Source organism: Lontra canadensis, unplaced genomic scaffold (assembly GCF_010015895.1).
Source record: "Lontra canadensis isolate GAN:19392208 unplaced genomic scaffold, GSC_riverotter_1.0 scaffold104, whole genome shotgun sequence".
Taxonomy (NCBI): domain Eukaryota; kingdom Metazoa; phylum Chordata; class Mammalia; order Carnivora; family Mustelidae; genus Lontra; species Lontra canadensis.
In genome coordinates this window covers 4,903,690-4,926,589 of record NW_022631098.1, presented here as the reverse complement: position 1 = coordinate 4,926,589, position 22,900 = coordinate 4,903,690, and the positions used below count along the sequence as shown (strand labels likewise).

Genomic DNA, 22,900 nt, shown 5'->3' with positions numbered 1-22,900 from the left:
GGAAACCCCGTCGGTGCCAGCCGGTAAGTCAGAGCTTCACCGGATGAACCAAAAGGAAGAAACAGGGTCACGTGCTTCCGCACATGAAGTACTCACCCAGGGACGTCCATCCAAACCAAGCCCCAGATTAGCTGCCTGCCGCAGGAGTTACATTTGGTGCCGAAAGGTACCCAGTTGGGGTGCGGCCCCTGTGATGCCCAAGGACCAAGAGCCTTGGTAGGCGCTTGGACGGTCGCTGGACTCCCCTTCCCGGCTGGGGCCCGAGGAACCATGAGCAGGGAGCTCCAGGTGGCTTCGCCAACTTTGTACCCAAACCCACGTCTGTCCACCTGAGGCACAGCTAAGATAATCACTGAGCCATCGAGCTGGCAACAAGGAAACAGCTTATCTGAGAAGTGACCAGATGAGGAACCCAACGGACCAGCCTCAGCTCTACCTTCCCCAAAGGAGGCTCAGAGCCAGGAAATTTAAAGGCAAATAAAAGGGGCCTGGGTAAAAAGTTGCAGCTGGGCTTGTTCACCCCATTAATCCTTTGGTTACCAGCTTCAGTGACATGAAGGATGTTGTTAACGCAATTTACCAGCTTCTGTTTGTTACCACCCTTCCCTCTTCCTAGGCAAAGGAAAGCCTTTTAAACTAAGATAACTCCCTGACCTCCCCGACTCAGGCAGAGTGTGAACAACGGGTCCTACAAACTTTTAGGCTAACATATCTAGGCTAATTTACATTGATCTGAAAATGAATTGTTCATGCATTCCATAAACATTGTCTACTCTGTGCCAAATGCAGTCTTGGGTGTAGGTGGTACAATGCTGATGGGATAGACAGGATCCCTATCCCGGTGGAGGTGCAGCCTCATAGGGGCCTGAGGAGGGTGACACAGGGTGGGGGTGGGGGGGATAAATGGACAGATTATAGAGTTGGGACATCTGAAGCCCAATTATGGAACTTCAATATTTTGGAGCAACAAGTCAGTCCTTCAGACCATGGGGTCACTCTTTTTGCTTTAAGTGTTGTAAGTCGGGGCACCTGCGTGGCTCAGTTGGTTAAGGGTCTGCCTTCAGCTCAGGTCATGATCTCAGGGTCTTGAGATCGAGTCCCACATCAGGCTCCCCACTCATCGGGGAGCCTGCTTCTCCCTTTCCTTCTGCTGCTCCCTCTGCTTGTGCTCTCTCTCTCTCCATGTCAAATAAATAAATAAAATCTTTAAAAAAAAATGTAAGTCCACAAAATGCACTTCCTGGAAGCAGGCATAAGTGACGTGTTTGTCGTCCACTCCGCTCTCTGCCCCACTGTGGCAGGTAATTGGGCACGTGATACTGCTGGGACCCAGACCAGCTAACTCTCTCTCATTCCGGGCTCCACACATGAGGCAAAAGGACAAACTGAGAAAATAAGATAGAGATGAAAGCCTAAAATAACAAGATAGAAGCCCTCATACCTTCAACGTGTAAACAACTGGTGTTGGGCCAAGAAACTCTGCTGCAGACCTGAGTCCCAGAGTATTCAAGCCGGTCCCTAGGACAAACAGGAGGAGTGGGGACCGTCACCGGCAACGCTGTGCTGGTGCTTGGGTTGAACGCATACACCAGCACTGTAATGAGCACTGCCGGGGCTGGGCACACAGCGGCGCCTGGAAGCCAAGACTGGGGATTTCAGTCCCAGTTTGTCAAATATTTCCAAGTTGGCTATTTCCAAGTTTGGATGTGAGGAGAAAGAAAAAGAGGTCCCCTGAGGCCACAGGCAGAGGAAGGGCTGTAGACACAGACAGACTAACATTCTGCTTCCTGCTTTTGATTTGATTTGATTCTTTGAAAAAAAACGGACCTTAGAATTACCGACGCACAGGCCAGCCTGATGACAGAGGACGTGGGCTTTGCAAAGAGTTAGTAATTTCTGTCTTGCTGTGATTATACGTACTGCTGTACAGAGTAAGAAACAGAGAACCCAGAGGTGGGACTCTTGAGTCCCGCAGCCACAACCTTCTCCCTGCCAAGGAAAGCGCAGTCCCTTGAAAGTCAGAAGTAACCCATCAACTGGTATTTTCTACTACGTGCCTGACCACGGGCAAGGCTTTCTCCTAAGGTTGATCTGGGGGAGAATCGGGGATAGGGGATCTGGCCAAACTTGGGGATCCAAAAGGGGCTAATGGAGATCACATGCTCATCCCCACGACCTGATCAGAGATTTTCATAGACTTTCTGAGTCTTCTCCTCATAGAAAATAGGAGAAGTTTGCTCCCCTTTTCTTGCCCATTCCCGTTCGTTCAAGCGTTTCTCATGTGTCCTAATAACCATATATTTCATTTTCCACCCATCCAGACTCCTTGCTCCTCCCCATTCGGTCCGGGGAGAACTCGTAAATGTCATTGGTCACAAAGCCGCTCTCCAAGCTCGCCAGAGTCACAAATCCACTTTCGGAGGGGTCCACAGCTATGTTGTCATAGTCACAAGACATGTCATCGGGAGTGGCTTCGCCTGAACACACTCGAAATGAGATGTTCTTCAGGTCTGGCCGGGTCTCAGCTAAATCGGCTTCACTTTGTTTTCGTATGACATTGTAAACCTCGAGGTCTGGGCTGTCCCCGTGGTGAGGAGAGGGCCAGATGGTGTGCTGCTCCTTCGTGCTGGGGCCTGGCTGCTCCCGTTTCCTAGGAGGAAAGAAAAGCGTGTTGAGTAGTTTAGACGAGGGGATTGAGAAAATCCCCGTGTCTCCTGCTCGGGACAAGGAAGTCATCGGGGGAGTCATGACTCTGCCCTTCTCACCTGCACGAACTTATGGGTCAGGGCTCTGGGGTGGGGTGGGATACCAAAACAGGAAAGAGACTGCCTATCTACCATTCGCTTCTGCCACAGCATAGAACAGAGGGGGTGTCCCTGGGATCCCCAGAGCTCCCATGGCATCCATGGATCGAAGTGGCTGGGGAACAATATCACATTTTTTAAAAAAGATTTTTATTTATTTATTTGACAGATCACAAGTAGGCAGAGAGGCAGGCAGAGAGAGAGAGAGGAGGAGGAGGCAGGCTCCCTGCCGAGCAGAGAGCCCGATGTGGGGCTCGACCCTAGGACCCTGGGATCATGACCTGAGCCGAAGGCAGAGGCTTTAACCACTGAGCCACCCAGGTGCCCCAACAATATCACATTTTTAAAAACTCATCTCCAAGTCAAAGTTAGCCTGCCTTCAATTCTAAATATAGGTAATAAATTGGAGTAGAATTAGCAATATCTTTGACTTGATTGCCAACAGAATCACTGATTTTTCACATCACATCACAGTTATCATAGATATACTCATCTCTACTGCAAAATTATGCTAACTATACCCACCACTAAATAAAGAAACATTAGTAAAGAAACATGTGTATTACCGAATCACATTTATTTTTTAGAAATATTTTGCTAAATTGTTTTATCAGTACAATTGCTTCCCTTGCAATCCAGAGTTATTTCACTTTATATATTTAGAGATACTGTTCTGGGAAGGGTTCCATAGGATTTACCCAACTGCTACAGAGGTCTGTGACGCAAACAGGTTAAAAACCCCTGAAAAAATCCCTGAGATAGAAATCCCAGCTTCAGAGTCGCAATTCCCAAATCCTGGTGAGGTGCTAAATAGACTAAGAAAGGGAAAAACAAAAAACAAAAAAACTGAAAACAACTGCAGAGTGAGTAGCTGGGAAATATATTCCTATTTTTTAAACTGAATTCTATTTTTAGATCAACATGAATTAACTGATAAAAAGGATCATAGTAAGAACTAACATTTTTGAGTGCTTCCTATATGCCCATTCTGCATGAATTAACTGTTTTAATTCTTTTGATAATCCTATAAGGAAGATATAATTAAATGAAGCACGTTCTGCTATTGACCCTTGAACAGTGAGGAGATTACAGGTAACAACCCTCTCCCCCCGCACCCCGTGCAGTTGAAAATCTGTAACTTTGACCCCAAACGGAACCATTAATAGCCTACTTCTGATGAGACACCTAACACATGTTTCATATGTTATATGTATTATATGTTGTGTCCTTACAATAAAGTAAGTGAGGGAAAAGAAAATGTTATTAAGAAAGTCATAAAGGAAAAAAAGGACATTTACAGACTTATACTGTATTTATTAAAAATACCCAAAACATGTATAAGTGGACCCACACAGTTCAAACCCGTGTTGTTCCAGGGTCAACTGTGTGTTGAAATCTTACTAATTCATCATAAAATGGTCATCAAAGGGAATCGAATCTTCAACTGGAACTCAGTTTTCCTGTTGTAAAATGGGCAGACCAGCTTCTTTCTGTGTATGGCACATACATGTTTCCATGTCTGTATGACGCTGGGGAGTAAAAAGGCAACTGAGAAGAGCGGTGGGAACCTCAAAAATGGTGGCACACGATCCATAAACAGAGATGATCTAGGCCACTTAGTGTGGCTATTTTGCAGCAATCTGAATCTGTATATTCAATGAAAAGCAAAGTCAACTAAAAGGTTTTAGCTATTTCGTTTTGAACAAAGGGATTCAGTTTCAGATCTTTGCCAGAAGGCTCTGGGACAGTCATTTCTCAATGGCTCCCTATTCCTTCACCCAGCTAACAAACCTCTTTGGAGTGAGAGCCTACAGTCACAAAAGCACCTTGCTGACTGATGTGTGGCTACAAAGGAGGTGAATAACCGTTTCACCCCTCAAGTCATTTGAAAGCTTTCACACACAAAAATTAAAGGCTGTAAGATCACTCTCCTAATCACAACTAAGCACAAAAGCCAGCAGGCCACCAGAGAATTTACTCTCCAATCTGCAATGGTAATTCTCTTGGAGCTGCTGTGGCCTTTCATGAAGCAAAAAGACCAATGTCCAAATCTCAAAGAGTCCAGAAGACACACAGGTTGACACACTGAAGGTTTTACTTGCCTCCTTCTAGAGATCCAAACCCAAAAGACAACCGTGATGACCACGAGGAGAAAGACGGTGCTGGGGATTAGAATGTAAGCAAGATTCAAGGCGGCTTCTGAAAAGAAAACCATATTAATATCAGTATTAGTGATGTTTTTATGAACATCAAAACAGGCTTGAAAAAGCATAGCCAACACAGAGCATTGCAAAGAGCGTGCTCCTGGAAGGAGATATGTGTACATCAGCCAGTCCGTGACTGAGCGGTGACTGTCCTATGACCCTAAGTCATAGAGAAAAGAAGTTTACATGTTGGAGTTTCTTGCAAAATATCAGAAGGGCACTGATTTAGTCATATTTTTTTCCCAGAAGAAAGAGACTCTCCCGTTTCTTGTCCTTGTGCTCCTTTAAAAAAAGCAGGGGCTGTTTGGGCAGTGTTGATGTCTTTGGCTCTAAGGACAGAAATGGTAGTTCCCAAGGTGGGGTGGGGAAGAGGGAGGGAGGGAGAGAGAAGCTAGTTTCAGTGCCATTACCAGGAAAGAGAAGGTCACATGAAACACATGAATCAGACTGTAACCTTCCCAACAAATCTGACTAAGGCTAATTGGATCCAGTTGGGGCCAAGAGCAGTGACTGTGGAGGGCATTCAGAGGCCTGATCTTTCCTGTCCTTCAAGACTTAGAACCAAAGAATTTTTTGTCATGGTTCCTTTAGGAAGAACAAAGGACTGGCGACTGACCCCTTCCTTACTCCCCTGGTCCAAGGTTCCCAACCTTCTAGAAGTTGCTGTTTTGTTTTCCTGTGAGGCTGCAAACCTGACAACCACCCCCACACGATACGGGCCCAAAACAAAACCCACTTTAAATGCCGCCATGAAAACAACGAACAATGAAAACACCACCCATCTCTGCACAGCATTTTTGTACTTTTTCCAAAGCATTTTCAATACATTTTATCTGTTGTATAATAAAAAAAATATTTGACTGGCCTTTGTCCTTGGTTCCTGGAAAAGAGGCTCTAAATCTTTGGAATTTCTAAGGTAATAGGAGTAACTGTTATTCACGAGCCCCATCAGACCACATCAGAGTCTATGCTGAGGAGATGTCCCAGGAGGGGGGCGGGGGGGTGCTAGGGATTGAGTTCAATTACATGGTCAATGACCATATCAATGATGCCTGTGTAAGAACACCTCAATGTTAAATGTATTATACGCTGTATCCTTACACCAAGTCTTTGCACACCAAGCTCAAAGGGACTTTCTGGGTGGTGGACACAGTCATGTGCCAGGAGGGTGATGCTGCTGCTTGAGTCCATAGGGAGAGGACGCAGAACCTCCCCATATGGGACCTTCCCGGACATTACCCAATCTGTTTCATCAGGCGGCTGCTCCTGATTTAGCTGCTTTACAATGAAATGTAGTCCGAAATATAGCGTTTTCCTGAATTCTGTGAGTTGTTCTAGTGAGTTATCAAAACTGAGGAGTTGTGGGCATGCTCTGGATTTACAACCAGCTGATCAGAAGCGGGAATGGCCTGGGGACCCCTGAACTTGTGACTGATGTCTGTAGGGAGGACAGTCTCATCTGGACGGAGCTCTTCCCCTGTGGGGTCTGCCCTAAGTTGGGGTAGCTGGTGTCAGAAACACAGCTTTACAATATCCTATTTCATTTCAGGGCCACGGTGATGCTCTGACAGGTGAGGAACGCCCCATTACTTCTGTTATGCAAAAGAGGACACTATAGCACGGAGAAATGACGTGTTTTTTTAAATGTTGTCCAGGGGCACAATCCCAGATCTCCCTTAATGCTCCAGGTGGGAGGCTTGAGGTCGAAATTCCATTAGCACTCCGGTTTATCACCCATTTTCTTTGATCCTTTATCATTTGCGTTGTAAAATGTTTTTGCCCGCCTCTTCTTTTTCACGTGAATATCAAGCTGGGATGTCCTGTGTCCCGCATCCCACCTGGGGTTTTCTGTGCCTGTTTCTCTATAGCTGCTCTCCCGGGACCCTGCCCCCACCCAGGACTGCTGGGTGCCCGACCCCCACCCCCCATCCTCATGCAGCCATTTCACCTACTGGCCGGTCTACTCTCCCCAGGCTTCCCAGATGGTCCCCAACTCTGCATGCACTTTCTGCAAAGCCTCAGATGGCCCATTTAGTTCATTTTTTAAATAACTGCGGGAAAGAACAAAGTAGAGAACGTAACCCTCTGTAATTTGTGATCAAGAGGGTCCCACCATCTACTTTCCCCGGGAGGGTTCTGTCCATACCGTCATTTCCTTTAAATGTCTCTCTGGCATCTTCTTTCCCTGTATCTTCTGGAAGCGTGGGTGTTGCTGGCTCTGTTCTTTCATCTGGAAACAGACACATGGACTTGAGAACACGGTAGAAGACCTCATGATCCAGATGGTCTCTGAGGTCCCACCAAGTTGTAGGGGGGACGTGAGAAAGCAGTAGCAATTTGACCAAGGCCATTTATAAAGATAGAAAAGTAAAGGGTTGAATTTGCTGGCCTCCAGGTTTAACCGTCTTCATCTTCCTGGTGAGATTTTCACTGCCAAGAATCCTGTCCTGAAACAGACAGCAGGCGCCTGGCATCAAGGCACACAGAACGCAGAGATGCCAAAGGGCAGGGCCAATGACTCACTTCTAGGCCCATAAATCATCCACGTGGCTCACTTCTTTTCTCATTAGATCGAGTTATACCTTTCATACTGTCAATAATGACAAGTTTCATCCCAAACTGAATTTGTGGTTGTTGCTTTTCAGCTTTGGGAGAAATGGGCAACTCTGGAGAGATTAATGAACTACTTGGTGGGGCTGGGTGTAGCATACACCCCTCCAAATGGTCTGACTTCCCACCAGCCCTCTTCCTGCCGGAAAATCTGAAGAACATACAGTTCTAAACCCATAAAAGGGGCCTGAGAAACAGCCCAAATTAGCCCAAATCTCAAATGATAGGCTTACCTCCAGGCTTTGTAGAAGGAGCTGTTGGTTTCTCTGCGGTAGAAAGAAACAAACATGAAAATAGTAACTAAATTTCCATGCCATCTGGATGAAATTGGCCAGATGATGGCCTCCCCTTATTTACTCACTCAGTCATCTGATAAACTTTATTTAGTGTTGCTAGATGCCAAGATCTGGGTTAGTAAGTCAAAAGAATAATTTCTGCAGCAAGACTAGCCTTCCCCCAGCTTCATTTGGGTATTTTTTTAAAAAAAAAAGTATTTTAAAATTTTAAATACAGGAATTTCAAAATATACACAAAAATAGAAAGAGTGGTATGAACCCCCATGTGCCCTCACTCAGCTTTAACCCTTATCAACATAGGGCTAATCTAGGTCCAAAGCAACCCCTACCCCTTCCCAACTACACTCAGGCCTGGATTATCTTAAAGCAATCAAAGACATGTTAACAATTCCCACTGGGGATGTTTCAGAGAGTAACAAACACTGATCTCCCCCCGAAGTGAACATGGTTGTGGTGGGGGTTGGGGAGACAGACTACCACCTGCCCACGGTGGACACTGGAGTTCTAGAACCTGAGTTATTTCAAATGTCTCGAGAGCCTGAAGACCATCAGGCTGCACAGATAATCTACATTGAATGTTTTCCCCTTGGGCTGGGAGTGCGTCCCCCTAAGGCACTGGTAGCAAATCTCTCGTGCTCATCGGATGCTCTGGGCTTCATAGGAATGGCATCCTTAAACGGCATGGTTTTGGAATTCACAGACCTTAGGCCAGGATGCTAAGGCTATTTTGAAGCTTCTGAAGGAAACTTTCAATCCTCTTCCCATAAGAGTGTGCATGCGTGCGTGTATGTGTGTAAGCACATGCGCAAAGGTAATGCAAATCTATTTATTTATTTTTATTTTTATTATCTTTAAAAAAGATTATTTATTTATTTATTTGACAGAGGGATAGAGATCGCAAGTAGGCAGAGAGGCAGGCAGAGGGAGAGGGAGAAGTAGGCTCCCTGCTGAGCAAGGAGCCCGATGTGGGGCTCGATCCCAGGACCCTGGAATCATGACCTGAGCCAAAGGCAGAGGCTTAAACCCACTGAGCCACCCAGGCATCCCTATTTATTTATTTTTAAAAGCTCCACCTATATAGTGCCTCCTATATGACAGAAACATCATCATGTTCTAAGTGTTTTCTAAAAATGAACACGATTTGCCCTGCTAACAGCCTGATGAGCCAGCGGCAATCATTCTGGTGGTTTTGTACGCCATGTATCCGAGGTACCAGGAGATTAAATAACTTGTCCAAACCTCACAGCTAGTGAGTAGCTGAGCTGGAATTGGAACCCAATCAATTCAAGTGAAAACTAACATTGTAAGGAGAGAGATTGTGTTAGGTCGTGGTGATATAATAGCAAATGAGAACAGCCCTGGCCCCCTCTGGCTCTCAGGCTCTGCAGGATGGCCAGAACATACGAAATACAGGCTAAGAATCCTAGAGAGTAATTTTGCCACAGGACATTATAACATGTAGTATATTCAACAACATGACATGACCTATTCATTTGCTTGTCCCTCCACGGTTCAGTCCACCGTGAATACTGCACTGAACACGGCACATTAATGCAGCATCACCAGCAGCCCCTGCGATGTCCTGCATTGTGCCCCTTCAGCAGATTTGCCTCTGATTTTCACTGAAGACACCTATGCCCCCAGCAGACCCCAGAAGCAAGCAGGGGTTCAGATCTGGCCAGCATGTGCCCACTCCACGCAGTCATGTTGCCAAGTCCAATTTTAGATGTTATTCAACCAGTCCCTGGCCCGGATAGACTTGCCCTCTATTATGCCAGATACATCTATTCTAGATGCTATTATGTGTGCTATCATAGATAACAGCGTATCTGGCATTACAGATGGCGTGCCACCTTGTTGGAACGGCACTGGATGTCCCTCTCCTCGCCCAGCAAGCGCAGGCATGAACTGGCCAAACATGTATGTCTCTAGACCTCAGGCCAACCATGTAGTGAAAGGGACAAATTTATAAACAGGGAGTTAAGGTACTGTGTGTGCTCAGTGCTATAATCCTCCTAGAAGGAAAACCTAATTTGTTTTTCAGGGACCCCTGGGAGGTTTCCCAAAGGAAATTTTCTTAACTTCTTATTTTGAAAAATTTCAGATTTATGAAAATTTGCTAAAATAGTACACAGTGCCCATATATTTCACCCAAATGTTATGATTTTATAGTTCATTTATTCTCTCTCTGTATCTCTCTATATTTATGTCTATGTATCTATATTTTTATTTATATCTATGGATCTATATTTTTATTTATATCTATGTATACACCCACATATGTATGAAAAACACATACAGACACATGTGTAACTTTTTTTCTGAGAAAAATTTGCAGGCATGGTTACTCTTACTTCTAATTACTTCAATATGTTTTTCAAAAGATGTGGGGGTCAGGTTCTTATGCAACCACAGTAGAGTGATCAGGACCAAGAAATCAACATTGATAGTATGTTACCTAATCTACAGACCTTATTCAAACTCTACCAATCGTCCCAATACTGCCCTTTATTGGAAACCATCATCATCATCCAGGTTCCAATCCACAATCCCTGTTGCACTTAGCTGCATTATGAGAGGAGATGATGTTCAGAGTGAACCCCAAAGGTAAGAATGAGTTGTCTGGGAAAGAGTAGGACAGTTCCAAGCACAGGGAACAGCAGCTGGGCAACTCACAATGCACACAAGGGAAGGATGAGAGGGGGGGCACCTTGTAGCAGCAAAAATCATAGTAAAAACAGTTAAATTTAAACAATTTTAGGACTACTTAGTCTTTAACTAGATATAACTAACAAGTCATTTTATTCTGGCCAGGAAACGGTGCAGATCTGGGACCCAGCAGTTGGCTTGGGGATCGGAGAAACTTCAGGGACAGATCAAAACTCACTTCAAGGTTAGATCTAATTCAGTTATGAGGAGGCGTTTGGGGAACCTCAGCGGAGTGAGACTGCGGGCTTGTAGCCAATTCAGAGCACTGAACAGATCTAGAAGCAAATGCCAGCTGAACCGGCAAGGCATAGCTAGAGGGTGGTTCAAGCCTGTTCCTTAAGGTGACTGCTATCTGTCCACTACCAGTGAAACTGAGGGACTCCATCATCTCCTTTAAGCCTCAGAAAATCATGTCACGTGGCTGCTAGAAAACCCAAGAACAATGGCCAGCTTCCTTTCACATTCCTTCTTTTTCCCAAATTCCTACAGTCAACCTCACATGTGGTAAGAATAAGAATCTGTGATAGTCCACTTAGAGGGCTTTCTGTTCCCTGCGCTTCTCATAATTCTCACTTTGTCATACATAAATTAGGCCCTTTCCTTTCTTTATCCCTTCTCTTGGCATCAGACCCCCCCACCTTGCTAGGAGTACACCTCAGTAAGGAATTGTGACTGCATTCCCCAGCCGTGCATTTGCATCAAGCTTTCTCAGAGACCATGTAACAAATTCTGGGAACTAGTAGCTGTGCATGAAGTAAGAGAGGAAGCTAAGAATTCAGCCATATGACTTGGGGAGGGATTTGTTACCATCAGAATATTTGCAAACAAAATTGTTCTTCATGTTGCACCGGTCGTCATTCCACTGGAACATGTAGGGGCCCCCGACGCCAGCAGGTGCCGACGGCTGATGGTACATGACCACGCAGACCTCGCTGCCACACGAAGGTTCATCCACGTACCAGTTCCTGGAGGAAACGGGTCAACAATGGAGACCACTGGGGGAGGAAACCCTAAGACTTCAAAACTTTTATTTTCCTTTCAAGTTCTACTGAGCCCCGAACTTAGGGCTCTGCTTCAGAAGACAACACAGAGAGAGGCAGGAATTGAAGTCCTGCCAATAAGTAGAATCACGTGCTTTCTAACATGGACATCACAATCAATCATCTGACATTCACCACAACCTCTTTGTAGGGAGGAATATATTACCATATGATATCTGCGGAGTAATTATGAGAAAAAGCAGCTAGCCGGGCCCGTCTGGGAGAGCGTATTCCTTGCCTTTTCCTAACTGGCTTTTGTTTCCCTTTGTTTCAGAAATCAGATGCACTAAGAAGAGGCCTGGCTTATCTCAGCCAGAGCTTGCCTGGCTCACGACTCTTTGTGCTTTTCAAGCGTCAAGACTGCCTTTCTAGCCCGGGGAAAGTAAATGGAAAATGCCAGCAATCTGAGCAAGGCTTTCCAAAATGCAGAGGCTGTGAAAGCAGGTGGCGGGGGGCGGGGGGGACCGGCGCAGAAGGCCCACATAGTCTTTGTCCGGTTTTAAGTTGTTTCCACTTCATCAGGCAGGTGGGTCCCTCCTTCTGCCTCTGCTACCAGATTCCTCGTCTTTGTCATTCTTGCTCCTGGATAGGGTGCAGCCCAAGCTCCACTATCCAGTGACACTTGGAATAAATGGTGCTACCACCCAGTTGGCTAGAAGGATGCCAGGGCAAGGCCTTGGATTCCATAGAGAGCCCGATGCTGTGAATGGTCACTGCACGCACTGACTCCAGCCTGGGCTTCAGAGTCTGTGTGGTTACCTGAGCCACTTCCTTCTGTTGGGCACGGATGCAAGGTGACACTGAAATTTGAAGACTTGGAGTGTCCTTGGGGCTACCTGTTCGAGTGGGAGCCTATGGAGGCCAGGGAGTCAATGGAATTCTGGCCCAGGACCAGCTGATGGTGGGGCCCATCCAGTGGTCATTTCCCCAGTCCCCAAATACATGACTTGAACAGCCATATTTGGTATCTGGTATAGTCCCACATTGGTTCCTTACCCTACGAGGTAAGAGCCGTAATAGTGGACGAGGTCAAGTGCAAGATTCTGAAACTGCACTGCCCCCACCCTTTCCAAAGTAATAAATAAAAACCAATATCTTATCCAGGGGAAGATGACAGAAAGTAGTACCACCCTTGAAGATCGGAGAATGCAAGGGTGGGGGAGTCTCCCGCATATCTCTAGTTAGTTCACCGGACTGGCCCCTGCAAACACCACGCAGACCCTGAAGGAGGATACCAGAGTAATAGAAACACAACTAGGTAGAAGCCTTAATTACAGCTGCTGTGCCATATGCGGTGTCTTTGCTCGAGCAGATATTACCTACTTAATATGCAGGTCCAGGGAACATAATATTTTCCATCAGAAGGAGAATCAGAAATAGTTTGCGTTCATTTGGAATAGACAACGGTATACATTTGTGGATTTGCCTCGGGCCTATACTAATTTTAGAACCCTCTGTCATAGTGTGGTGTGAGGAGACCTGGACTCCCTAGACATCTCGTGGAAAATCACACGGGTCTACCATATTTCTGACATGCTATTGAACAGGGTAAGCTTAGGAAGACACCCATGTGTCCAGGGGGTTAAAGATAAACTCCGTGAATATTCAAGAGCCTGCCACTTCAGACTAGGTCACTAGTTTCTAGATCACTAGATCTAGATCATAGTTTCTAGATCGCTAGAAACCCATCCAAAAATGGTAGGTTTCTAGTGATCTAGGGAATGCCGGAGCCTCCCTTTCACATTAAAGGACAAATGTTGCATCTTGAAACATCTCACAATAATGTGAAGGAGGGGGCATAGCACCTCGTAGGCCTCTCTGGGTTCTAGAGGCAGCATATTTCACACTTGGGTATACTGTTCTGGCCCCTATTTCAGCTGGCATGAAGGACAGCCAGTTTTGAGTGAGGTCCAGAGCTACAAAGGACCCTGAAGCAGGTTCTGGACTGTGGCGTAAGCAGAGTTGCCAGTTGGGCCTATGATCGAGGAGATCCCATTAGTAGAGGTATCAGGGATGGGTAGAAACACCACAGAGAATTTGTGGCAAGCCCCAAAGAGAAAATCACAATGTAGACCCCTCGGATTCTATAGCAAGGTCATGTTATCTGTAGGTGAGAAATAATCACCTTTTGTAAAACAATCCTGGCTTGCTACTAGGTGAGGAGCATCAAAAAACTGTGCAACCCAAGTTGCCCATCGTGAGTGAGGTGCTGTCAGACACACCTAGTCCCGGGCTGGGCAGGCCCAGGAGCGATTCATTCTAAGGTGGAAGGGGTCTATCCAGGACCAGAGAGCACTGTACGAGCAGGCAGAGCACTGCACGGCATCTCCCACTGTCGCTCCACGGCCTCTCCCTCAGTGTCCACCTATCCCCGCACAAGGGAATCCCTTATGACGCTTGACAAAGGCTGCCCAAGTTCTCTTCATGGATAGGACAGCCAAGGAGTACGGCTCCACAGGACAGCAGCTGCACGCCGACCCCACTCAGAGTTGGCCTTGAAAGATCAAGGGGTGAGGGGACCCTCAGATGGTGCGCCCAGTGAACCAGCTTGCATGGCAAGAGAAATTCCTGGAGGTTAGACTCCATACGGACTCAGGGGTAAAGCAAGAGCTTGGCCAGCTGATCAGGAGTCTAAGCGGAGAAAAAGGAGAAGACTGGGGATGGGGAGCAGAGCTCTTGGACAGAGTCATGTGATGCAAACAGACATATGGGAATAGGCAGGAAGTGTGAAGCTCCATCACAAGTTAAAACCCACCAGAAAGCATCTAACATGGAAGAGGCACTAAACAGGCAAGGAGACAAGTGACTCAGCTAGTTGATGTCAGTTAGCCTGGGACTGGCTGCCCCAGTGCTCATACAAGAGCTACGGACTGGAGTAGCCATGGTGGCAAGGATGGAGGGTCTGTGTGGGCTCAACAGTGTTCATCTCCTCTCACCGAGGCTCATCAAGCTCCTGTCAAACATCTAACCTGCCAGCAGCAGAGACCAAAGCTAAGTCCCTGAAGGAACACCAGGCTTAGGACACCAACCTGGCACTGGGGAGCAAGTTGACTACACTGGACTCCTTCCATTCTGAAAAGGGCAATGATTCCCTTTGATGGGAATAGACCTACAGCCTGGGTGTGGGTTTGCCTTTCCTGCCTCAGGGCCTCAGTCAGGACCACTACCCATTATTTGATCTACTGGCACAGAATGCCAAATAACATCTTATCAGACCAAGGGACCTCCTTTATAGCAAAGGAGGTGTGGAAGTAGGCTGGTCATCTAACTGGGTTTACTAGGCATGTCACGTGTTGCACCATCTGGAAGTTGCTAGCCTGACAGAATGATGGAAGAATTTGTTGACAACATAGCTGAAGCCCTAGCTGAGAGGGAATACTTGCTAGGAGGAGGTATTGTCCTTCAAGACTCAGTGCACACTTTGAATCAATGACCTTTGTATTATTCTGTGAACTCAAGAGTAAGAACACGTGGGTCTGGGAGCCAATGGGTGGAAACAGGAGTAGCCTTGTTCACCATGACTAGTAGTGACCCACTTGGGAAATTTGTGCTTCTTGTCTCTGCAATGCCCGGCTCTATAAGTTTTAGATGTCTCGCTACCCAAAGGCGAAATACTTCCACCAGAAGATATAGGAAAAGACTTATTATACTATGAGTGATGGCTGCCACTTTGGGCCTTCTGGGACCCTTGTGTCCAGAGACCAGCAGGCAAGAAGAGCAGTGATTATCTTTGTAGGAAGTAACCAGCCCTAATCACAGGAGGAAGAAGCTATGCAGTCCCCCATTTGGGGCAGGAAGAAATATGTTTGGCATCCAGTTATCTACTAGGGTTCCTGTGGGTCTTCATATACCCAATTTCAATGGTAAACGGGAAAGTGCTATCACTCTAGCCTGAGAAGTGCACATTGACTGGGTCCTCGCATACCTCAAGGCGGAGGGTCTGGGTCCTGCCACAAGGTCAGACACTGAGGCTCCCTGAGCAGAGAGTGAGGGGAATCTAGACTGGATAGTAGAGGAGGGAGGTCAGTGAGTATTAGCTGGGGTCCGGGGACCAGCTAGAGTGGTGGGCATTATAGTTCATCCTACTAACCTTCCTTTTTTTTTTTTTTTTTAATTAGAGAGGGGGCCCACAGACGGAGAGGGAGAGAGACAGAGAGGGAGAACCCCTAAATGGGTTCCACGCCCAAATGGAGCCTGACACAGTGCTTGATCTCACAATCTGGAAATCGAGACCTGAGATAAAATTAACAGACTGAACCACTTGGGTGCCCCACTCCCTTTCCTTTTTAAGGTTTTTTTCCAGGAAGAGAAGCCCACAAGAACCCTGGAGGGGCCGCCCCTGGCACGTAGAAGGAAGATGTGGATATGATTGGCATAATTGGTAGGCACGGGTAAAAAACATATTTTCATCAGCATTCTTTTGGTTGATAATGAGTTTAAACTTTTTTTTTCCCCCCATGGGATCATTTACCGTTAGATTTTCTATTTTTCAACTGCTCAGGTCTTTTGCCTCTTTATCTTTTGGGGTTTATTGACTTACATAAACTTTTAGTGTCTTAATGACTTACATCAACTCTATTGTAAAAAGATAATTACTCCCTAATTCGTTACATTTTTCTGGTCTTATGTCTGCCTTTTAACTTTGTTTTAACTAACTTCTGTTTTAACTTATGTCTGCCTTTTAACTTTGCTATCTTTTGATGTTTATCCCTGTCGCTGGGCTTCTTTGGGAGGGACTATGGCAAGGCCCCTGTGGTGCCAGGGTAAGGTGTGAAATGAATGAGTCCTGATGCCGTGGGTTTAGGAGGGTCCTCCAAAATGCAGGCTTCCTTAAGTCCCCCTTCGGCCCATCTAGGCCCACTCCCTGTGATCTGGAGCCCTAATAGACTCCTAGCTCCACAGACCCTCAATCTCTGGTTGGGGTTCTAATTCAAAAGGCTGGCAGCCAGAAGCCCTGACTTCAAGCACCACGTGCTGTTCAAACAATGCTCCTGGGCCACATCTACCTGGACAGAGCTCTTGGGACAGGAGTTGGACACAGAACCAGGCTGACTGACTGACCCCCTTCACCTCCCAGCTTTGGCCAGTGCTATCCTCTCCAGGCTTTGCCTGGCTGGGCCTTCTCCTCTTCCTCCTGCACTGGGCACCGTGGGTTCAGCCTACCTCCTTTTTGAGTTACGGCAAGTGGGTGAGCTGCTGCGGGTTCTCCATACTTACCTGAATGTTGCTGTGCTGCCATCCGTCCACGCATAAAGGTCCTGGCAGGCTGTGCTATTGCTTTGCTTCTCTTCACGCCTCCTGAGCCCAATCCAGAAATCACCATCAGATGCCAGGAGGTTTTCAATGAACTTTTCTATCAGTCTCTGTTCGTCATCAGACTCGATGCTGACTAGCTGGGCCCCATCCCTCCTGCAGGCTGTGTTGGCTTCCTCAAAGTTCAGTCTTCGAGAAGCATCGTGGAAGTAAATGACTTTATAACAAGGCCTCTGTGTCCCTCCTCGGCAGACTGGTTGTCCTGGAGGAAAAAAAAAAAAAAAAGCAACCTATTTCAGTACTCCCCAAAGTATCGCAGGACAGGGATGCTCGGTGGCATGGGCAGGAAGCCAGTGACTCATCTGTGGACTCTATAATGTCGTTTAGCTTCTCAGAGCACATGAATACCCGCTCAGCATGGAGATGCGGTGATTTAAACTCCGATGCCGGCATTGTGTGGGGGCTCCATGTTTTGTTTGTTCCATTGTGGGTCTTGAAAAGCAAAGGTTTTTGACAATCCTTTAAAAGAAAGGTAGGTGAAGATTTATGGTTCCACTTAAAGCTACCCCCATAGAACTCTTTCATCTCATCAGGAAGTCTCAGGGGGCAGTGTGGTTGAGAGGGAGGTTTCTCTGTTTGGTGTTTCCTTCAGGTAAGAGATATGCTCTGAACTTGGGGGTGGGCTACTCTATCCTGGAACCCTTTGCCTGTAGAGTAGGCTGAGATTTTGCCCAGGCTGTGGTATAAGCAGAAGCTAAGAGCATCAGGTCGATGGGGTTTTCTGCTGTGATGGATCTTGTCTAAAGACACAGCTAAGGTTTACTCAATTCTTACTATGAGGCATAAACTATGCTAATTGCATTTACATTTTTATCTATTCTTTCTCTCTCTGAACTCTCACAGTAATCCCTTGATGTAGCTCTTGTGTATGCCTCATTTTACAGAGGAGGAAACTAAGGCTCAGAGAAATTAAGTAATTTGGCTAAGGTCACACAGCTACCGGTAGCATCACCTGAGTCAGAACACGGTTCTGATTACAAAACCAAGCCCATAACTGTTGAACTATGCTGCCCAGTTCCCACTTTGCCTCAGTTTCAGGCTGCACTGGGAGCCTGTGTAACGTGTCTTATGGAACTGGCACTCAAAGGGCTGAATGCCATCTTAGACAAATGGATGGGATTCTATTAAGAAGGGACAAACTGTTCACCAGTACATACCCCACCCCCCCAGCTGGCATCTTCGGGAAGCCTTACTGTGTGCGAACTTCCTTCCATCAACACGCACTGCGTAGACGCTCTGTGCCTGGCACTGTGCTAGGTGCCGGGAATACAGAAAGAAACGCCAATTCCTAGCCTGCAGAAGCACGCAGCATATGCTTCTGGACTCAAATGCACAAGTGAAAACCAAATCTCAACAAGGGAAGTCCCTCGCAAGGCGAGAGCCAGATTGTGGGCTGTGGCTGTGAACTGCTACCACCGAGAAAGGATGAAGGATTTTGGTTTGGGAACCTCTTCCCAGCCCCCAAGGGATGTTCTCATTTTCCTAATTTGTTTTGCAGCCGTGCAGGGAACCAGAGAGCATTCATCGTTCCCAACACTGACCAGAACCCGGGGCAAAAGCTACAGACCGTGGACTGCATTTTCAGGGCTAAACAGGACCAGAGCACATGCAGCTAATCCGGGAGACTCCTGGGAAGTCTTGTTTCTACTGCTTCTTTTACTGCTTTTATAAGGAAAGTCTCAATAAGCAACAGGTTCGAAGAGTTTTGCATCTTCTCCCTTCCTCTGCTATTCTGCTATTGCTACAACTCTAACAGGACTGGCCCATCGGCAAATTAGGAGGCCTCAAAAGCAGGACATTTTCACGATGACGTTGTTCCAGAGAGAATGGGGGCCACTGGCCAGAGAGGCTGTGGCTGGCGTGCTGCCTGGGGAGAAGACCGGGCCAGCCCAGCTCTTGTGATTCCTTCAAGGTGGCTCCAAATGAGGCAGCGGAAGGAAAATGAGCTCCAGGTACCTCCCGCCTGGCCACGGGCATAACGTGAGGTGGAGTTAAATTTACTGGTAGACCTCCTTTTTCTACCATTTGTTTATCAAGGGAAAACATCACACCTTAAACGGGTTTCCTGTATGGTCCAGCCTGGCCACACATAGCAAGTCTGCGGGTGAGTGCGAGAGAGAGCCAGAGCTGGAAGGATGCCTGAGGCGCATCTGGTTCCCCTGCCTTCAGGAAGTGTCTTTCTCTTCTCATTTGCAGGAAGGGGAAGGGCGGGTCTTCTGTTCCCCACGACCTAGGACAAAGCCCATGCAGCCCTAACCCAGGCAGCTTAATTCAGATGCACACACCACCCCCTCCTCGCAGCCCACTCCCATCCTGAGACACATTTGAGATCCTTTCCATCCGCTCTGCAAGCCGGGATAACGGAGTAGAGGTTGTCATTCTCCGCCACCCCCATGGCCCGTCTGTCCGCGCCCTGAAAACCTGTGAAAGAGACATGGACATCCTCCTCTTGACATGCAGAACAAACAGAAGAGGCAAGAAGCCAGAGCACTGTACCTCCTCTGAGGTCCAAGTCCGAGGCTGCAGTGACACGACAGGAGGAAGGAAGCAGAGAGTCATTCCCCTGAGTCAGGCGGGGCTTGTCCCGCGCTAACTAGGCTTCTTTCTCCCTCTCCAAGCGCTTTGGTAACAGAGCTGGATCCCGCCATCCTCCCCACAGAGGAGACCAGAAGTAACAGGCTGGGTTCCCACCGCGTAGGGGATCCAGAATCCCCACTGTAGACGCCGTCTCCGGGAACGGGAGAGCCCCCACCCCGCCCCAACCCCAACCCCAACCCCGCTGGCTGGAAGAGAGCTGGAGAGCCTGCCCCTGCGCGGGGGGAGTGGGGCGGGCCGAGGGGGCGCCTCCTGGGGCAGATCTGCCCACTGACCCACCAAGCCTATGTGCCCCAACGCCCAGAACTCTGGGCGGGGAACGGACTTTGAGATTCCAGGAATCTCAAAGACCCGCGGGGCCGAGAGCCGCGGGGCGACTGCTCCCCGGCAAGGAAGGGAGGCAGGAGGGCTGGGTCTACCAGCCGAGGCGGGGACGCCCCTCGCCTCTGCAGTGGGCCAGAGAGTCGTGGAGGCCTTGAGGACGGCCGGCAGCAGCTGGGGTGCTGTGGGTGCACGTGCAGAGCCCGACCGGGAACCCGCCCCCGCCCCAGCGCGCTCACTCACCGCTCAGCAGACGGCCGGTGGCGCCCCGGGGCCCCGCCAGCAGCGCAGCCAACAGCATGGCCTGCAGCACGGCTCCTGGCTGCATGGCCCGGCTCGGGTGCGACCTCGCACCCCGCGGCGCCACGGCGGTGGAGCGGACGGACCCGTAGCAGCGTGCACAGCAAATGCAAAGGCGGCAGCAGCATCTCCCGGGGACCGTCGGACCCGGCACCCGGAGGAGGCGGGGAGGGCGCGGAGCCAGCGAGCGGTCCTCCGCCCTCTGGGACGTCACCGAGGGGAGGGCAGCCTCGCCGCGGGCCCGCCCCTGATGGCCTCCTCCGGCGTGCTCGGCGCTGGAGACCTGGCCCTCGCGAGGGGAGCGAGCAGAGGAGGGGAGCCAGTTCCCCGCCCGCCGCCCTCGCGTCCCCCCCACCTCCGCGCTTCCCACGGAGACCCTGCGTTTGCCCAGGGCGTGGGCCCGAGTGATATCCCAGTCTGGCTTCTCTGGAATCTGATGCAGAGAGCGCTGTGGCTCAAAAGAGGGCCACATCTCCACCCCATGCCTCGCAGACATGGCCAAGTTCACCCAGAGCCCCTGACTCTGCATTGGGGGCCCGTGGGAGAGTCGGGGCGCCGAGACCTCCCTGGGGCTCCATAGGCTGCAGTCTGGGTGCTCAGGGCCTCCCCTGAGAAAGGAATGGCGGATACAAAGAAGAGATGCTCAAGTGGGCAGTGTGCCCTGGGCCGGAAAGCTATGGGACAGTGTGGAGAGTGTCCAGCCCAGGTGGCTGAGTTGGAGTTCTGGCTGAGAAGAAAGTAGGTCCACCTGAAGCCAAAGGGTGTCTTTGAACTCAGCAGGGAAATAATCCTCCCCCTTTGCAGGGCACCTGTTGGGGGGTAGGGGTAATTGTTCAGGTTTGGGCTGGTGGTAGAAAGAAGGGTCTCCCTGGGAAAGAATGCTCCCTCTCTGTGAAAAAGCCTTCCTCACCAGCTCAGCCCTCAGTGTGGGCTCCCTCTTTGAAACGGCGGCAATACTCCTATTTCCATCTGCTTCTTACAGTGAGCTCAATGTTTTCAAATATCCGCAAATAATAAAGTGAGCCTCCTGTCCAAAAGCTGAAGTACTAAGTGGCAGAAGGTGGGTCTGATTTCCTTGCCCACCTCCCTCCCCGCCCCTCCCCCATACCCCTTTGCTATGAATCCTGGCAGAAGCCCTGTCTGACTTCCTGGGTTTGGGGCTCAGCTTGAGCCACTGCAGTTCTCCAGGGGGAGGACTGAATGAATGAGTGAATATAGCTTGGGGCTGGGAAATCTGTTTCCGTATCAGCTGATGATAGAGGGAAGAACGGCTACCCCAGAACGAAGCAGCCTCGGCCGGGTGAGGACTGACCTTTACAGCCGTCTTTATGTCTGAATTAGAATATCTCACATCCAACATGCACTCCTTCTAGAAACTCCTGGTTCTCAAGACAAAGCAAGGACTGCCATGTAGAGGGAAACACTTGAGTTGGCATGTGATATTCTGCTTTTCTTCGCTTAAAGTCTATGTAGAATTCCGGCAATTTCTTCGTCTAAGTTTCAATTAACTCTTGGTGTTACCTTAAGAGTTTTGTGAAGGTCTGATGGGAGCAGACAGACATGTAAGGGTGCCGAGAGCTGGTTACTAAATGCCAATTGAAAAGGATGTATTCCAATACTACAACACCTCTTACAACTTAGGGAAGCTGTCACCTTGGGCCAAAGAATCAAATCGTATCCTGAATTCTCCCTTTGAGACTCTGGCTGTTGAAGCACATTCATTGCCTTTGTTAAGGCATATGGTCAACCTCATGTGCTAATTATAACAGCAGCTCCAATCCTGCACAGGTCCTGGGTCCACACCCTGTACCGTGTGACTTTGCAATTCTTCTTACTAAAGGGGCTAAGTGTATATCCCTACCCTTTTTCTCTGTATTTGATTATTTCACTTATTTGGCCCTTTAGGGGTAAGTCAGAGGTATCTGAGCCTACAGTGGAAAAGGCCTCACATGTCCTCATCTGTTCTTTTGCTTCTCTGTCACTGTCTGAGAGGAACATAACTCATACCCCAGTGGACCATATACATCCCAAAGAGGAGGACACATGGAACAGAGCTGCCTCAACCACCAGACACTTGCCCAAGGTGCCGTAGCTTAAAGCAGAGCTGCCTGGCCCAGCCTAGATCAGCCAACTCCCCAGCCACACCCCCAGGTGTGTGAGCAGTAATAAATGTTTTAGATCACCTTGTTAGCTGTGGCAGCAAAGCAACCATTATACCTGGTAAAGCAGGTGTCCAGGTATTATACCTGGTAAAGCAGGTGTCCAGGTGTGGACAGGTGTGCACTGGGGAAGGCTGGGTAGCTTACACAGTCCAGTTTTCCTGGTAAAATTATCTTGGTCCAGGGTCCCATCCTTAATTTGACAAGCCTAAACCCAATTAAGAGACTAATATAGTTATACATTGAGAAATATTATCATCAACCAAACTGATGTTTGTATTAGTCTGCTGAGCACACGCTCTGCTTCTGGGCAAGAGATTTCCCACTGAGCATGGAATCAGAACAAAGGGAGTTAGTTATCGGATTTGAAAGGTTAGGCTTTGACAGTCTGCTCTATCCATCTTTACAAAAGAGATTTATCTGTCTGGCAGATAACAATATCAGGGTGCCTTTTACTCTTCATAGTGCTGATGTGAGACTGCCAATTTATAATTTTCCAAAAAATTTCCCTTTTCTAGGCCTGACTACTTCCCTCTGTTCAAACATTTT

At 48.2% G+C, this 22,900-nt stretch overlaps 1 protein-coding gene across 1 annotated transcript; it reads right to left on the bottom strand.

Annotated features, from left to right (window-relative positions):
- Positions 1 to 1,788: 1,788 nt before the first annotated feature.
- On the bottom strand, positions 1,789 to 20,713 carry LAYN (layilin). The gene is given in 9 exon segments (XM_032838398.1): positions 1,789 to 2,650; positions 4,907 to 5,003; positions 7,155 to 7,238; positions 7,852 to 7,884; positions 11,431 to 11,588; positions 16,881 to 17,178; positions 19,473 to 19,496; positions 20,136 to 20,457; positions 20,460 to 20,713. Coding segments are annotated over 9 exon segments (1,596 nt in total). The 5' UTR covers positions 20,676 to 20,713; the 3' UTR covers positions 1,789 to 2,286.
- Between the last annotated feature and the right edge of the window lie 2,187 nt (positions 20,714 to 22,900).